This window comes from Amblyraja radiata, chromosome 7, assembly GCF_010909765.2.
Source record: "Amblyraja radiata isolate CabotCenter1 chromosome 7, sAmbRad1.1.pri, whole genome shotgun sequence".
Taxonomy (NCBI): domain Eukaryota; kingdom Metazoa; phylum Chordata; class Chondrichthyes; order Rajiformes; family Rajidae; genus Amblyraja; species Amblyraja radiata.
Window position 1 is genome coordinate 80,649,636 of NC_045962.1, and position 19,518 is coordinate 80,669,153.

General features: G+C 45.1%; 1 protein-coding gene across 1 annotated transcript in view; it reads right to left on the reverse strand.

Annotated features, from left to right (window-relative positions):
• Positions 1-19,518, reverse strand: part of LOC116975564 (contactin-associated protein-like 5) — a 480,271-nt gene that overhangs the window by 62,848 nt on the left and 397,905 nt on the right. Inside the window, exon 17 of the mRNA XM_033024851.1 lies at positions 1,116-1,249. Within this exon, the coding sequence (XP_032880742.1) occupies positions 1,116-1,249 (134 nt within the window). The remainder of the gene's footprint in view (positions 1-1,115; positions 1,250-19,518) is intronic.

A 19,518-nucleotide genomic window follows, 5' to 3' on the forward strand; every position in this document is an offset into this window, starting at 1 on the left:
GGCCGGCGAGGACTCGGTGGACCGAGGGGCCTGTTTCCCTGCTGTATCTCTAAACTAAACTAAACTAAATTAAACTCCCCCCAGATTCTACCACTCACCTACGCACAAGAAAAAATTAACATACAAACGCACACGTCTTTGGGATGTAGGGGGATCCAGAGGGAAACCCACTTGTTTATGGTGAGTGTGCAAACTCCACACAGACAGCAACGTGGTTAGGATTGAACAGGGGGTCTCTGTCGTTGTGAGGTAGCTCTACAAGTGTCACCATTGTGCTGATGTTAAGAAAGATTGTTGTCGATATTTACTTTAGCATCAATGTTTTCCTGCTCAAATATCATGCCTGAAATATCAAGACCCATCCCAACCTGGCATTAACATTGGCCTCTGGCTATGTTTCACTATTCTGAGAGAGCAAAGGTGCATATAATGAACCTTTGCATTAAATACTGTAGGTAGACAAAAATGCTGGAGAAACTCAGTGGGTGAGGCAGCATCTATGGAGAGAAGGAAATAGACAACGTTTCGGGCCGAAACGTTGCCTATTTCCTTCGCTCCATAGATGCTGCCTCACCCGCTGAGTTTCTCCAGCATTTTTGTCTACCTTCGATTTACCAGCATCTGCAGTTCCTTGTTAAACATTAAATACTCAACATCATTTTATTGTGTCCTCTGATTGTAGACTCTCCCACTACTGGAAACATCCCAAAGAAGTTCAGGTTTAGAGGTTAATTGGCCACAAGGAGTTGGGCAAGAGACCCTGGGCAAGAGACTCTGTACATCTACCCAACCTGTTCCTCTCTTGATCTTATACACCTCTATAAGATCACCCCTCATCCTCCTGCGCTCCAAGGAATAGAGTCCCAACCTACTCAACCTCTCCCTGTAGCTCAGACCCTCTCGTCCTGGCAACATCCTTGTATCTGCTTGTACACAGTTTCCACAATGCAATTCCACCGGGTGGAACGGAATCACTATCCCGCTTGTTCCATCTTTAAGGCTCACGACCTGTATGTTGACTACAACTTTCATCCCCCAATTCTCAGTTTTAACTGACATCACCTTCTTTTTCATTTTCATCCTTCTCATTCTCGCTGGACAAATTGGTGCATTACCTGAACGTGGACATCTCTCCCTTCCCGGTCAATCTTCACACTGTGAAGTTGTCCATTCGCCAGCCGTCTGCCGTCGACGCTGAAGATATTGGCGTCTTTATCATTGTCCAGCTTGTAGCGGATCTGGAGGCTCCCTGAAATAAGAGTTGCCCAATGTTAGTTCACAGGGTTGATTCACTGATTAACAATAGACGATAGACAATAGGCCCTCTGAGGCAGAGAATTCCACAGACTCACCACTCTCTGTGAGAAAAAGTGTTTCCTCATCTCCGTTCTAAATGGCTTACTCCTTATTCTTAAACAGTGGCCCCGGGTTCTGGACTCCTCCAACATCGGGAACATGTTTCCTGTCTCTAGTGTGTCCAAGCCCTTAACAATCTTATGTTTCAAATATGATTGATTGAACGATACTTCATGGAAACAAGCCATTTTGGCGCGACAAATCGACGTCGACCATTGATCGCTCGTTCATACCAGTTCTATGCTATCCCACTTTCGCATCCACTCTCTACACACTGGGGACAATTTACAGAGAATCAATAAACCCGCATGTCTTTGGAAGGTGGGCAGAGATTCACCACCCTCTGACTAAAGAAATTCCTCCCCATCTCTTTCCTAAAAGGACGTCCTTTAATTCTGAGTATGACCTCCAGTCCTAGACTCTCCCACTACTGGAAATATCCTCTCCACATCCAATATGAAATAGAACTGAGGATAAAAAGAATTGCATATTGACAACTTGCAAGGGCGACCCTGATACGTCAGTCAATGACACAGGCAGTCGCCGAAAAAAATTGCCAAGTGGGACAAGCCCTTAAGAACGAAAGGGCAACATTGAATTAAAATGCGAATCCAGTACCTCTCTCAAGGCAATCCAAATGGTCCTCATCAGTTTGTAGAGAACAATTTGGAGCAACGAGCAGGGATGTTTTTGGAAGGATCGTAATGTCTGTTTAAGGGAAGACAAACTAATGAAATTTGCCTGATTGTAAGATAGCAGGCTATTGATTTTTCCTTGCTCAGAAAATCTCCTATTTAATAGCTGTTACTCTTACATCCCGTTACATTAAACCAGTGTCCACACACTGGTGTTGCCACGATCACCAATCGGTTCCCTGCTTTCTGAAATCCTGGATGTTTTTAGTCCATTCCTCCTCCTTCAACTCTTATGGTGTTAAAAATCATTCCCCACGTTTGCTATCTGACACCAACGTTTCATTGTTTAATAAAGAACTGCAGATGCTGGTAAAATCGAAGGTAGACAAGAAATGCTGGAGAAACTCAGCGAGTGAGGCAGCATCGATGGAGAGATGGAATTGGCGACGTTTCAGGGTAGTCTCGACCCGAAATGTCGCCAATTCCTTCTCTTCGTAGATGCTGCCTCACCCGCTGAGTTTCTCCAGCATTTTTTTGTCTGCCACCAACATTTCATTGGTGGCACAGTGGCGTAGAGTTGCTGCCTAACAGAGCCTAAAATAGCCAGAGGAGGTTTACAAGAATGATCCCAGGAATGAGTTTGGTTAACCTATGATGAGCGTTTGTCGGCACTGGGCCTGTACTCACTGGAGTTTAGAAGAATGAGGGGGGGGAACGCATTGAAACATACACAATAGTGAAAGACTTGGATGGAGTGGATGTGGAGTGGATGTTTCCACCAGTGGGAGAGTCTAAGACTAGAGGTCATAGCCTCAGAATTAAAGGTCGTTATTTTAGGAAGGAGATGTGGAGAAATTTCTTGAGTCAGAGGGTGGTGAATCTGTGGAATTCTTTGTCTCAGAAGGCTGTGATGCTAAATGCATTTCGTTGTCTCTGTACTGTACACTGACAATGACAATTAAAATTGAATCTGAATCTGAATCTGAATCTGAATCTGTGGAGGTCAAGTCAGTGAATATTTCTAAAGCAGAGATAGAAAGATTCTTGATTAGTACAGGTGTCAGAGGTTAAGGGGAGAAGGCAGGAGAATGGGGTTCGGAGGGAGAGATAGATCAGCCATGATTTAATAGCAGAGGAGATGTTCTAATTCTACTCCTATCACTTTTGACCTTATGACCTGGGTTTGATCCTGAATACGTGTGCTGTCTGTACGGAGTTTGCTCGTTCTCCCTGTGACCTTGTGGGTTTCCTCTTGGTTCTCCGGTTTCCTCCCACACTCCAAAGACGTGCAGATTTGTGGGTTCATTGGCTTCAGTAAAATTAGTAAATTGTCGGTAGTGTGTAGGACTGTGCCAGCATGCAGGTGATCACTGCTCAGCACGGACTCGTTGGGCCGAATGGCCTGTTTCTGTGCTGCATCTCTTACGTCTTAATTCTAAATCCTGAATGCTTTTTTCTCTCTCAATCTTTACATGTGTTAACTCTCGATCACCTTTTCCTGCTCTCTGGCAACCACATTTCTTAAACACAGAACCAATTAATTTAGAAAAAACCTAAAAAAAAAACGTGCGGCAAATTGCTTCTCATAAATAAGAGATGATTTTCCAGATGCTCTTTTCTGAATGCTCTTTGCAACTCGGAAAAGGGCAAACGTGAAAATGTAGACACAAAATGTTGGAGTATCAGAGCGGAACAGGCAGCATCTCTGGAGAGAAGGAATAGGTGACATTTTGGGTCGAGACCCTTCTTCAGACGGCCATGACTAAGCGGGGAAATACACCGCAAAGCATCCGTGTCTTAATTGAATTCAGATTTGATGACAAAACCGAAGGAACTGATGAGTGAGAATTGTGCAGAAGCGACAGTGCATTTAATTGAGACAGTTTTCGCTCTGTAGTCTCCGAGAAGGAGGAGGAGATAAGATTCTTGACTATTTATCCAAACTTCTGTATTTCGCTCATTTAGTGTAGAAAAATCATGAGAGGAATATAATGAATATGTTTATTGCCCAAGTATTCACATACAAGGAATTTGCCTTGGTGCTCCGCACGCAAGTGACAATATAACATACAGTGACAGTTAGGAATGACACATAAAACATTAAACATTAATAATAAAACATTATCGATTAAGCATGTGAATTAAATAAAATACCAGAGCAAAAGGGGGCTACAGATTTTTGGTTATTGAGTAGAGCTACTGCTCGTGAAAGAAAAGGCTGTTTTAATGACTGGCTGTGGCAGCTTTGGCAGTCCGGAGTCGCCTTCCAGAGGGAAGTGATTCAAAGAGTTCACTTTTTGTGTACAAAAATCATGAGAGGAATAGATCGAGTAGATGCACAGAGTCTCTTGCCCAGATAAGGTGGATCGAGGACTAGAGGACATAGGCTTAAGGTGAAGGAGAAAAGACTTAATAGGAATCTGAGGGGTAACTTTTTCACACAAAAGGTGTTGGATGTACGGAACGAGCTGCCAGAGGAGCTCGTTGAGGCGGAGAATTGCTACGTTTTAGAAGCAGTTAGACAGGTACATGGATAGAACAGGTTTGGAGGGAAATGGGCCAAATGCAGACATGTGGGACAAGTGCAGCTGGGACATCTTAGCCGGTGTGGACAAGTTGGTTTAAAGGGCCTGTTTCCACACTGTAGCACGCTATGACTATTTATCTGCCCAATATGGGGTATAACATTAGGTTTTTGTGGGGATCTCGGTTTCCCAGTTTACCTGCATGAGCACCAATATTCACCCTGCTTCTGTTACATTGAAACACAACAGACCATACCAGCCACGATTTTGTGTTGTGTCATTGACAATAGACAATAGACAATAGGTGCAGGAGTAGGTCATTCGGTCCTTCGAGCCAGCACCGCCATTCAATGTGATCATGGCTGATCTTCCACAATCAGTACCCCGTTCCTGCCTTCTCCCCATATCACCTGACTCCGCTATCTTTAAGAGCCCTATCTAACTCTCTCTTGAAAGTATCCAGAGAATTGGCTTCCACTGCCTTCTGAGGCAGAGAATTCCACAGATTCACAACATCCTGAGTGAAAATGTTCTTCCTCGTCTCTGTTCTAAATGGCCTAACCCCTTTGTTAAACTGCGGCCCATGGTTCTGGACTCCCCCAACATCGGGAACATCGGGAAGGCAGGTACATGATACTGAGTTGGATGATCAGCCATGATCATATTGAATGGCGGTGCAGGCTCGAAGGGCCGAATGGCCTACTCCTGCACCTATTTTCTATGCTTCTATGTTTCCTGCCTCTAGCGTGTCCAATCCCTTATATGTTTCAATAAAATATCCTCTCATCCTTCTAAGTTCCAGTGTATACAAGCCCTATGAGTCTACAAACCCTATGAGTCATAGAGTCACACAGCATGGAAACAGGTTCTTTGGCTTAAGTTGCCCACTCTGACCAACATCGACACCAGTCCCACCTGCCTGCATTTGGCACATATCCTTCTAAACATATCCTATCCATGTACCTGTACAAATGTCTTTTAAATGTTGTGATTGTACCTGCCCCAACTACCTCTTTGGCAGTCCGTGTAGGAAACTGCAGATACTGGTTTAAATCGAAGGTAGACACAAAATGCTGGAGTAACTCAGCGGGACAGGCAGCATCTCAGGAGAGAAGGAATGCGTGATGTTTCGGGTCGAGACCCTTCATCAGACTCCCTTCGCAGTCTGTTCCATATACCCACCCTCCTCATAGGTCCATAAGTTCCAGGAGCAGAATTAGTCCAAACGGCCCATCGAGTCTACTCCGCCATTCAATCATGGCTGATCTATCTTTCCCTCTCAACCCCATTCTCCTGCCTTCTCCCCCTAACACCTAAGACCTTCACTAATCAAGAATCTGTCAATCTCAGCCTTAAGAATATCCACTGACGGCTTCCACAGCCAGTCTGTGGCAATGAATTCCACAGATTCACCACCCTGTGTGGAAAAAATGCTGCTCAGGTCCCTCTAAAATCTTTTTCTCCCTCAACTTTAATCCTATGTCCATTGGTTCAGGATTCCTTCCTTTGGGTTGGAGACTGTGCACTTACCCAATGTTTTCCCCTTATGATCCTCCTATACACCTCTGTAAAAGATCACCCCTCATCCTCCTGCACACCAAGGAATAAAGTCCTAGCCTGCCCAACCTCTCCATATAGCTCAGGCCCTGGATCGAGTCCAGGCAACATCTTAGTAAATCTTCTCTGTACCTTGACAAGATCACCCCTTCACCTTCCTGCAGGTGAGGGTAATGTTGTACAGGGTGAGGAGGATGTTAGAGGATCTTTGTTTCACAAGATCCATTCCCTTGTAAGCAGCAATATTTAATTTGAGGGGTAACTTTTTCAAGCGAAGGGTGGTCGGTGTATGGAACTTGCTGTCGGAGGAGGTAGTTGGGACGACAGATGGCACAATGGGCTAAGTGTTCGGCTGGTGACCGGAAGGTAGCCGGTTCGAATCCCGCTTGGAGTGCATACTGTCGTTGTGGCCTTGGGCAAGACACTTCACCCACCTTTGCCTGTGTGTGAATGTGTGTGAATGTGTGTGAGTGATTGGTGGTGGTCAGAGGGGCCGTAGGCGCAGAATGGCAGCCACACTTCCGTCAGTCTGCCCCAGGGCAGCTGTGGCTACAGAAGTAGCTTACCACCACCGAGTGTGACTGAGGAGTGAATGAATAATGCGATGTAAAGCGCCTTGAGTATTAGAAAGGCGCTATATAAATCCCATCCATTATTATCATTATTATAGTTGAGGCAGTGACTATCACAATGTTTAAGAAGCAATTAGACAGGTGCATGGATAGGACAGGTTTAGAGAGATATGGACCAAACACAGGCATGTGAGTAGTGTAGATGGGCAAGTTAGTCGGTGTGGGCAAGTTGGGTAGAAGGACCAGTTTCCACGCTGTATGACTCAATTACTCTATGACTGTAAGTTTGATCTATTCTTTATTAGGTTTGTTGGATGATTGTGTTAGTACATGAGGGGGATTTGAAGTCTCTGGGCCTGTACTCGCTGTGGTTTAGAAAGATGAGGGGGGATCTCATTGATACATGGTATTGGTGGTAGCGTATTGACATGGATAGCAAACGGGTTGGCAGACAGGAAGCAGAGAGTCAGAATTAATAGGTCCTTTTCAGAATGGCAGGCAGTGACTAGTGGGGTGCCTCAAGGCTCAGTGCTGGGGCCCCAGTTATTTACAATATGTATTCACGAATCAGACGAAGGAATTAAATGTAACATCTCCAAGTTTATGGATGACACAAAGCTGGGTGACAGTGTGAGCTGCGAGGAGGATGCTATCAGGATGCAGGGTGACTTGGATGAGTGGGCAGATGCATGGCAGATGCAGATTCATGTGGATAAATGTGAGGCTATCCACTTTGGTGGCAAGAACAGGAAAACAGATTATTATCTGAATGGTGTCCGATTAGGAGAAGGGGAGGTGCTATGAGACCTGGGTGTGCTTGTACATCAGTCACTGAAAGTAAGCATGCAGGTAGAGCAGGCAGTGAAGAAATCTAATGGCATGTTGGCCTTCATTGCAAGACGATTTGAATTTTACTTCAGAGTCACGTGAGTGACTACGTGAAGAACCCCGCCACGGCGCATGCGTGTCATATCGCTACACGCATTGCAACAAGTCACAGCAAGGGGGAACGTCGTTCCCCTAGCGGCAAAATTTGAAAGCCGGGAACAGCAGATAAGGAGACTCTGCGTTCCTTCCACTTACCTTTTAGGTGGAGACATGGACCGGATCCATGAAGGCTGCGGGAGAGCTGGCGGGGGAGAACCGCGGAGTAGCGAGCAGCCGGCAGCAGCAGCCAAAGGCACGCTAATCTCCCGTAATGGGAACAGCTGTGCCCGACTTTCACTCGCTCCGGGCGGGAGAGGGAAGCAAAAATTAATGTTCCCCTCGCTGGGTTTTTCACAGGGGGGGGAAGCTGGACAAAGTAGTGTCCACAAGTGCTGCTAGGAAGCTGGCTGGGGAGGACCGTGAAGTTGCGGGAGCCAGCAGCAGCTGAAGGCACAATTAGGGATCAGCTGTGCCGACTTTTGGTCCCGCGCCGGCCAGAACACCACGGCCGGGCGGGAGACTATTTAAAGAGGGCCGTTAACTTTTGGACAAGTCAATAACGGCAGCAGACTGACTGGGTGGAACGACGTTCTCCCGTAGCGACAATTTCAACCTGGACCTGCAGGTAAGAGCTGCGGTCTTTTTGTGTTTTTACCATGCTGATTTCAGGTGGAGAAACCAACGGGCTGCGACAAAGCTGGTGGGCTAGATGGGATCAGCTGTGCCCGATGTCGCCTCCGCACCGGCCAGATCCACTCCACGGAAGGGCAGTAAGAACAAAGCTGGAGAGGGAGGACCGCGGAGCAGCGGGCAGCCAGCAGCAGCCAGCGGCACTCGGATCACCGATAGTGGGATCAACTGTGCCCGATGTCGCCTCCGCACCGGCCAGATCCACACGGCCGGGCGGAAAGGCTAGACACAAAACAAACAAGGTCGTGGACTCAGAGGAGTCCGACTTTGAACCACCGCGGGCGGCCAGCGCCCGAGAGCGCTGGAGCCGGATGGAGCGGTGTATGGAGCTTTGCTCCAACCTGACAGACTCTGGGAGATGGAGTCGGTTCACTGTGGGCCCTATGATAACCCACAGCAGTACCTCTTGAAGGGCTGCACAGTGCTTCTACCTCATCAGAGGGGAACACTGCAGGTCAGTTTTGGGCTGACCTGGAAGAGGGGTCCGCAGAAGGAAAGACAAGTGTGCAGGGGGTGCAAGAACAAGCGAACCTACTGGAACCCACTACGGCCAAAGACAGCACCCCCACGCACCCACCAGCAGAACTGGTGAAACCTCGAAGGTCCGGTACCCAAAACATGAGTCTTTTTAGGCCATGGCCCAGGCCGGCCTTCTTGGAAGATGCGGGGACCTCCAACGCCAACCAAACCGAAAATCCAGACACCAGCGCGACAACAGCAGCAAAGAACCTACAAAAAGTAAACCTACTACTGGTAACTATGGAGGTAGGTGGGTCTGGTTCCCCACAATATACAGGGATCACGGAGGTTGGGTGGAGATTACACTCTTTCTGAATGCATGGAGCATGATAACAACCGATACTTGCATCTTAAACAGTATCCAGGGATATACAATAGAGTTTATACACAAGTACAGCCCTCCAGTTCAACATATACTGAACTGAATGTTCGTGCCTTCTGATAAAGGAATATCAAAAGCGCAAGCTGAACTGAAGCGGCTTTACATAAAAGGTGTAATTGAGAAAACTCAACACGAACCATTAGAATTCATGTCCAATATATTTATCAAAAACAAAAAAGATGATGGTTATCGCATCATCATAGATCTGACAAAATAGATACCTTTGTTACTCCTTAACAATTAATTTCCAAAGGTTACTTCAATGGCCAGCATCGATTTAAAAGATGCTTACTATTCAGTGCCTATACGAGGTGACCACAGATGTTTCTTAAAATTCAACTGGATGGGACAACTCTGACAGTATAAAGCACTGCCAAATGGGTTATCATCAGCCCCAGGCTGTTCACAAAAATTTTGAAAACAGCCCTAGCGTTTCTACGGAAACGTACTCACATGGTCATGGCATATTTAGATGACATACTCATTGTGGGCAAAACTTTGGAATTGGCCAAACAAACTGTAACAGCCACAAAAAAGTTATTGGAAAACTGGGATTCATTTTCCATCCAGTCAAATCTAAACTAATGCCTTCCACTACTATGGACTATCTGGGGTTTCACCATTGACTCAGTTCACATGTCGGTGACTCTGCCTAAGGGAAAATCTAGAGATTTAATAGAGGCTTGCAATAACCTCACTGACATCAGCAAACCATCCATCAGATTGGTAGCAAAGTAATTGGCATAATGATGGCTGCCTTTCCAGTCACACAATTTGGACCTCTACATTACCAAAACTTACAGAGAGCAAAATACAAGCACTCTAAATTATGCAGGTCACTTAGACAGATCTATGAAACTACCAATCAAGCTAAAATGGAACTAAAATGGTGGATAGATAACATCTGGCTTTGTTCCAATCCAATCATTGTCAATAACCCTTCCATGGTACTACAAACTGATGCCAGTGCACTTGAGTGGGGAGCCACCAATACCATCACAGCTGTGGAGGTAGATGGACTGCCCAGGAGGCATCATTATTACTCACACTGGGCATAAACTACCTGGAAATGTTGGGGCATTACATGGCCTAAAGTCATATTGTACTGGGTCATATCACCAGCATGTTAGACACAGATAGGCACTACCACCGTGGTAGCATACATTAACCACAGGGTAGAAACAAATCGACATCATGTGACAATCTGGCTATACAATTTGGCAATGGTGTATGCAGAGAGATATTTGGATATCAGCCACTTACCTACCAGGAAGACTAAATTCAGTGGCAGACACCAGGTCACGCAAACTTAATGAAAACACCAAATGGATGTTGAATAAAATAGTATTTGCTGATATCACAGCAAAATATGGAACACCAGATATCGATTTATTCGCATCTAGACTTAACCACCAGTTATCAAATTATGTTTCATGGGAACCAGACCCTGGGGCAGCGGCGACAGATGCATTTTCGCTGCATTGGGGGGGGGGGGGGGGGGGAGGGGGGGGATTGTTTATTTACGCATTCCCTCCTTTTCCTGCCTCATCAGTCGGGTATTAAGGAAATACAACAAGACTCTGCTTCTGGTATTGGTAGTACCCGATTGGCCTACACAACCATGGTTCCCAGTGGTATCAAACATGGTATTAGAACCATGTATCACCATCCCTCATAGACCAGATTTATTGCTACAGTCTATATCAGGGAGTGGGCGATGCTCTGCCATAAAAACAACATCACCTACAGAGACATGAACATCCCGTCTGTTCTGGAATATCTGGCAGGCCTCCTCTATGATGAGGGGCTCAGTTACAGTGCCATCAACTGCGCCAGAAGTGCCCTATCGACTTACCTATGGCAGGGGACAGAGCATTACACTGTTGGGACTCACCCACTGGTACAAAACTTATGAAAGGAATTTTTAATACTATCCCCCAAGAACCAGATACTCCCAATTATGGGATGTAAGAATTATCCTGAAGATGCTCAGGAATTGGTCTCCAGCAACAGTTCTGTCCCTACACAGACTGACATTAAAACCATCATGCTAATGGTATTGGTCACGGCACAGAGGATACAGTCACTGCAAAAACTAGACTGGACAACATGACTTCCTCAACAGAAAATATTACGTTTCATATTTATGAGTTAGTAAGCAGAACAGAAAGGGATCAGCAGGCCTCAATATACAATTAGGTCATACCCAACAGATGACCGTCTGTGTATAGTAAGACATCTGTCGTTATTCATGGAGAAAACGAAAATCCTAAGAGGCAATGAAAAGGCATATTTTGGTCAGCCACTAGCAACCACACCAAGAGTGATGGTCCAGACCATCTCAAGATGGCTGAAACAGGTGCTAACACAGGCTGGGGTGGATACTAATATTTTAAAATCTTTTTCCGCCAGGGCTGCAGCCACATCGGCAGCGATACAGTTGGATGTACCAATGGACCAAATCCTCAAGGCAGCAGGATGGTCTAGGGAAAACATTCCAATTATTTTATAATAAACCAGTAATGAAACCTGGAACGTTTGCAGAAACAATTTTAAGTTCTGTAAATTAATTTAAACCCATAAAAAGGGGTTATAAATTTGTGTTAACAAATTTTATGATTTCAATGTCGAATTCATGTCCAAATTATGTTAACACAATTCCTCCTACAGTCAAGGCAGACGTGATGCATGGACTCGTTTCCACGGCATGAAATCACAGAGCTTTAAAATCTTCACGTAGTCACTCACGTGACTCCGAAGTAAAATAGTAAGATTAAACGAGAACTTACCAGTTTGAAGTTTGATCTGTATTTTATGAGGAGTTACGATGAGGGATTACATGCCCTCCGCTCCCACCCTTGATCATATACTTAACTGGTATCTCTTCTCTAATCTTACTATGTTTAGTCATTACAGTTATCTGTGATTTCACACCGCTGCTTTGAAGAATGACACGCATGCGCCGTGGCGGGGTTCTTCACGTAATCCCTCATCGTAACTCGTCATAAAATACAGATCAAACTTCAAACTGGTAAGTTCTCGTTTAATCTTACTATTTAGGAGCAAGGCAGTTGTCCTATTGCAGTTGTACAGGACCATGGTGAGACCGCACCTGGAGTACTGTGTGCAGTTTAGTCTCCTAATTTGAGGAAGGACATTCTTGCTATTGAGGGACTGCAGCGTAGGTTCACCAAGTTAGTTCCCGGGATGGCGGGACTGACATACAGTGTATGATGAAAGAATGGGTCGACTGGGCTTGTATTCACTGGGATTTAGAAGGATGAGAGGGTATCTTATAGAAACATATAACATTCTGAAGGGATTGGACAGGCTAGAATCAGGAAAAATGATCCCCATGTTGGGGGAGTCCAGAACCAGGGATCACAGTTTAAGAATAAGGGGTAGGCCATTTATAAGACATACCGTCAGAAGGGAGATGAGGGTGAATTTCTGATGCCAAAGGGTTGTGAATCTGTGGAATTTGTTGCTATAGTCTACTGTGCAGGACAAGTCATTTGGTATATTTAAAGCAGAGATTGATAGATTCTTAATTAAGTAAGTGTCAAAAAGTTGCAGGGAGCAGGGAGGAAAATGGGGTTGAGAGGAGAAATAGATCAACCAAGATTGAATGGTGAAATAGACTTGATGGGCTGAGTGGCCTAATTCTGCTCCAATGTCTTATAATTTGTACGTGCAGGTTTGTAGGTTAATTGGCTTCTGTAAATTGTCCCTCGTGTGTAGGAGAGAACTAGTGTACACCGAGTCCATGCAGATCGCTGGTCGGCTTGGACTTGGTGGGCAGAAGGGCCTGTTTCCACTCTGTATCTCCAAGCCAAACTGAGATCGTTCAAAGGGTCTCCAACGAGGTGGATGGGTGGTGAGGATGGCATTCTAGCTGGTGAGAGGATGGCTCTGCTGCCTGCTAACAGCGCACTGCCACTGCTCTCTCTCTCTCTCTCTCTCTCTCTCTCTCTCTCTCTCTCTCTCTCTCTCTCTCTCTCTCTCTCTCTCTCTCTCTCGTCGGAGGCTTGGTGTGATTTTATTTACAAGCCCAGTAAGCTTTGGTGAAGGGTAGACTATTTCCAACACGTCGCTGTCACATCATTAATCTCACTGATCATTACAGTTCTGTCATGATGGGCCACACCATATGCTGCACTGAGACCAGGGGAAAATTGTGCAGTTGTCATCTGTCAGGTTGATACTATGTCCCAACGCTCGCTTCATTCTGCAAGACTGAGTGCTCCTACAAAAGCTTCCAAATGAATTCTCACTTGTCGGCTCTGAGCTGAGCTCCCTGTCCGCACATTTGAATATAAAAAGCAATTTCGACACAATGTTCCCCGAGGTTTACGAGCGGCGATGTACGCAGTTCTTGTTATCCAGAGCAGATTTACCGTCTCCAAATCATCCCAACCCTTGCCACCATTCCGCCCCAGGTCCGCATAGTGCGGCACAGCGCAGGTGCAGGCCCTTCGGCCCACAATGTCTGTGCCGAACATAATGCCAAAGACCATCTCTCATCTGGAAATAGGGAAGTGCAGATGCTGGTTTACTATTTGGGGAAAAAAAGACACAAAGTGCTGGAGTAACTCATTGAGTCAGGCAGCAGAAATAGACATAAAAGGCTGGAGTAAGTCAGCGGGTCGGGCGGTATCTCTGGAGAAAAGGAATAGTGACAGGCTTGGATAGAGTGGATGTGGAGAGGATGTTTCCACAAGTGAGAGAGTCTAGGACTAGAGGTCATAGCCTCAGAATTAAAGGAAGGAGATGAAGGGAAATTTCTTCAGACAGAGGGTGGTGAATCTGTGGAATGCTTTGCCACAGAAGACTGTGGGGGCCAGATCAGTGGGTATATTTAAGGCAAAGATGGATAGATTTTTGATTAGTACAGGTGTCAGAGGTTATGGGGAGAAGGCAGGAGAATGGGGTTAGGAGGGAGAGATAGATCAGCCATGATTGAATGGCGGAGTACACTTGATGGGCTGATTGCCCTAATTCTATTCCTATCTCTTATGACCTTATGAGGTGATGTTTCTGGTCGAGACTCTTCTTCTATTGTTTTTTATTATTGTATGATTGTATGTATGACTGCAGGCACGAAATTTCGTTCAGACCGTAAGGTCTGAATGACAATAAAGGTATTCAATTCAATTCAATTCAATTCAGACGGAGTCAGGCAGCATGCTTGTCAACGAAAAGATTAGACGTGATTACAAACAAGCTGATGGGGCGGCACAGTGGTAGAGTTGTTGCCTTACAGCACCAGATACCCTGGTTCGATCCTGACCACGGGTGCTGTCTGTACGGAATAGCGCCCATAGTCAGGATCGAACCCTGGTCTCTGGTGCTGTGGCACCAGTCTGTTACAGCTTAGCAGAAGAGCATAAGTCCACTGATGTCCAGTTTAGCATCAGTTACCACTTGGCGTCACGAGAACCAGATCGGTGCTGTCTTCTGCAGACAACACGTTCAATGGGCGTGGCAGAAACATGCTTGAGATAAAGACAGCAGGGATATTGGTGATGAAGTGGTTACAGAGAGTTGAAGGTGCGAATTACCTGCTGTGAAATGTTAGATTATGGAGGCTTTAAGCAGGAATGTGGTGCCAGAGCAACACGGTTGGACTGGCATTATAACAGGGCCAGAATTAGATGGCAGAGTTTTGGAATAGCAATGTAGGGCTGGAATTGCAATGGAGTATTGTGTGCCGTTTTGGTCTCCAAATTTGAGGAAGGACATTCTTGCAATTGAGGGAGTGTCACGGTGCCGCAGCGGTAGAGTTGCTGCCTTACAGCAAAATGCAACGCCAGAGACCTGGCTTCGATCCCGACTATGGGTGCTGTCTGTATGGAGTTTGTACGTTCTCCCCGTGATCTGCGTGGGTTTTTCTCCGAGATCGTCGGTTTCCTCCCGCATTCCAAAGACGTACAGGTTTGTAGGTTAATTGGCTTGATAAAAAATGTTAAATTGTCCAAGTTGGCAAAATGCAGAGTACTTCCCTGCCGACTACAAAATTCAGAAGATTCAGAAGGTTGAGAGTGCAGCGTAAGTTAATGAGGTTAATTGCCGGGATGGCGGGACTGTCATATGTTGATAGAATGGAGCGGCTGGGCTTGTATACTCTGGAATTTAGAAGGATTGAAACATATAAAATTATTAAGGCATTGGACATGATAGAGGCAGCAAACATGTTCCCGATGTTGGGGGAGTCCAGAACCAGGGGGCCACCGTTTAAGAATAAGGGGTTGGCCATTTAGAACGAAGATGAGGAATTTTCGTTTCACCCAGCGAGTTATGAATCTGTGGAATTCTCTGCCTCAGAAGGCAGTGGAGGCCAATTCTCTGGATGCTTTCAAGAGAGAGTTAGATAGAGGTCTTAAAGATGGGGGAGTTAGGGGATATGGCAAGGCAGGAACAGGGTAGTGAATGTGGTTGATCAGCCATGATCACAGTGAATGGTGGTGCTGGCTCATAGGGCCGAATGGCCTACTCCTGCACCTATTATCTATTGTCTATTGTCTAAACCCTGAATGTAACAGAAGGAAAGAACTTTAATAAAAGTACTCCATTACAGTCCCAGCCTCTATTACAGTCCCAGTCTACCTGCTATTACAGTCCTGATACAATTTTAGCCCTCTTGTACATTTCTGCAAATGTACATTTCTGCAGTATGCTGCATTTGAAAAATGTCACATTTCTGCAGTATAGTTTGATTGGCACCGACGATGGCTGCCACCGCGTACTGCTCCTTGCTGTTTTGTCTGTGTTTGTTCGTTTGTGTCGTCTGTGAAAATCCCACAAAGATCACTTTCACGAGAGAGGTACATCAGATATTCGGTACCTCCAAACATCGTTCCGGATTGCTCTCACTCGCTGGATTATTTGGACGTACTCGTCGATGGGGCTGTGGCTGTGTTCAAGATCTTGAGTGGGAAGCGCTCTGGAGAACTCACCCAACTCCAGTGACGAAGTTCACGCACACCCCTCCCGAGTATATTCCTGGCAAAGCTACATACTCTCAACAACAAAGTTGGCAAACTGCAACTCCTGCGCCGGTTAGACAAGGACTTCTCTCGAGCCGCTGCCCTGTGCTTCACCGAGACCTGGCTGTGTGAGTCGACCCGGACAATGCGATGCAACTGGCTGGCTTTCAGCTGCACTGAGCGGACCGAGAAGTGGAGGCAGCGATGAAATCAAGAGACGGTGGAATATGCTTCTATACCAACCAGGATTGGTGCAGCGACATCACGGTACTGTCTAACTTCTGTTCTCCTAATCTGAAATATTTTTTAATGAATTGCAAACCCTTTTATTTTCGGAGGGAACTTATCCTATTCTCGCTGGAGATTACATCCCTCCCCTGCATATGTGAGGCGCAAACGCAACTCGCTGACCAGGTAATGAGAGTGGAGAGTGACTTCCCGGACTCCATGGTCATTGTTTTGGGGGATTTTAACAAGGCTAACGTCAGCCGAGGGCTTCCAAAATATTGATATCACTTTACCTGCCCCAACAGAGCGGAGAGAACACTCGATCATTGTTATACTACAATCAGGAACGCATATCGCTCTGTTCCCCGGGCGGCTCTGGCTCTGGGACTCTCTCATCATTGTTTAGTTCACCTTATTCCGACCTACAGGCAGAAACTAAAATAAGAAATAAAGTGGATGAGCTTGAGGCTCAGTTTGAAATTGGCAAGTATGATGTTGTGGGAATTACAGAAACATGGCTGCAAGAGGGCCAGGGCTGGGAACTGAATATTCAGGAATATATGTCCTATCGAAAAAACAGACAGGTGGGCAGAGGGGGTGGGTAGCTCTGTTGGTGAGGAATGAAATTCAGTCCCTTGCGAGGGGTGACATTGAATCAGAAGATGAAGAGTCAGTAGGGATAGAACTGAGAAATTGTAAGGGTAAAAAGTCCCTAATGGGAGTTATCTACAGGCCCCCAAACAGTAGCCTGGAGATAGGGTGCAAGTTGTAGGTATGTTGCAAAGCCTACCTGAAGCGTCTTTGAAAATCTGCCGGTGCGGGTGTGCGCGATTTTGGCGCCGTTTAGAGGGGGCGGGTTTAAAACGCGATTTTCTCTAGGCTGTTCAAATCGAAAATGTTCAGCCTAGTTAATTATTAACGAAAAATCGCTGGAAGACCCCGTCGCAAAAGCTATTATTAGGTTTAAAGGCCTTGAATAATAGTTATAGTAGTTTAAAAATCAATCTCTAAACCCGCGCCCGACAGCAACCGCAGGGTCTCATAAAGCAAACCACAGAAGTTAGACTGTATATTTTTACATTAAAAAGGGCTTCTAAAGATCCCTTTATACTAAGTTTAATATTGCGAGTAGCTCAATTTGGGCCCATTATATCGCGCAGTATTTTTCTCGGCATTTGGGGCACAAATCTACCGCAATGTGAACGTTCTAAACCAGCGCGTTCCACAGGGACCCACTGGAAAGCTGATTTAAATGGGCATTTATTTACAGCAATTAAACACTAAATTCCTTCCATTTGGTCTATAAATTAATGTAAATGAGATTTAAAAATCATGTTTTATTGTGAATTATTTGTGAATATTATTTGGACATTTAGGCTATTTAAAAATGTTAATCATTTATTAAGAAATGGATAGATGTTTAGATCTAGTAATTGAAGTCTGAAATTAGCTACAATTAGGTAACTAACTAATTATATGCTTTAATTTCAGGTCATCCAAGTAAGATTATTTTATATTTGTTTCAGAATGCTTCAATCTATGATAACTGAAAATTTCATTCAGTTCTCTTAATTTTTAAGAAAGTTATGGGCTTTTGACTGTTCACGATCACAACTTTTTTGTTATGCCCATAGAAAATCAATAGGGAACAAGATGCTCATTTCCGAGTATGAAAATGGCCATAACTTTTTAAATACTTGAGATATGAAAGTGAATTAGGTGTCAAATTAAACTTATTTTTATGCTTTATCTGATGGGATAAATTACAGACTTGATTTTTAAAATCTCAAAATTTTGTAACATTGCTGCAAGTTGCATTCAGGGCCTGTCCCACTTACGCAACCTTTACAGGCAACTCCCCTCACCCGTGATAGGTTTCCAAAATGTTTAACTTGTTGAAAATTCAGCGGCGACCAGAAAGATACTATGACTCTTTGGAGACCTGAGGTCATGAGAGGTCTCCTATGGTCGTGAGAGGTCTCTAAAGAGTCATTGGCACTGGACCCCAAGAAAGGGAGTTTGTAGAGTGCCTCCGAGATGGATTCTTAGAGCAGCTTGTACTGGAGCCTACCAGGGAGAAGGCAATTCTGGATTTAGTGTTGTGTAATAAACCAGGTTTGATAACGGAACTCAAGGTGAAGGAACCGTTAGGAGGTAGTGACCATAATATGATAAGTTTTAATCTGCAATTTGAGAGGGAGAAGGGAAAATCGGAAGTGTCAGTATTGCAGTTGAACAAAGGGAACTACGGAGGCATAAGGGAGGAGCTGGCCAAAGTTGAATGGAAAGAGACCCCAGTAGGGATGATGGTGGAACAGCAATGGCATGTGTTTCTGGAAATTATCCAGAAGATGCAGGATCATTTCATTCCAAGAAGAAGAAAGATTCTAAGGGGAGTAGGAGGCAACCGCGGCGGATAAGGGAAGTCAAGGATAGTATAAAAATAAAAGAGAAGACGTATAACATAGCAAAGCTGAGCGGGAAGCCTGAGGATTGTGCAACTTTTAACGATCAACAGAAGGTAACTTAAAAGGCAATACGGGGAGAAAAGATGTTATGAAGTATGAAGTTAAGCTAGCCAAGAATATAAAGGAGGATAGTAAAAGCTCATTTCTTAATGTGAAGAACTAAAAATTAGTTTACAAATGTGATAAGACATATGTGGGTCCCTTGAAGACAGAAACAGGTGAATTTATTATGGGGAACAAGGAAATGGCAGACGAGTTGAATAGGTACTTTGGATCTGTCTTCACTAAGGAAGACACAAACAATCTCCCAGATGTACTAGTGGCCAGAGGACCTAGGGTGACGGAGGAACTGAAGGAAATTCACATTAGTTAGGAAATGGTGTTGGCTAGACTGATGGGACTGAAGGATGTAAACCCCCAGGGCCTGATGGTCTGCATCCCAGGGTACTCAAGGAGGTGGCTCTAGAAATCGTGGATGCATTGGTGATCATTTTCCAATGTTCTATTGATTCTGGATCGGTTCCTATGGATTGGAGGATACCTAATATTATGTTTTAAGAAAGGAGGGAGAGAGAAAGCAGGGAATTATAGACCAGTTAGCCTGACATCAGTGGTGGGGAAGATGCTGTCAAAGATTATCGATTTTCAAAGATGTAATAGCGGCGCATTTGGA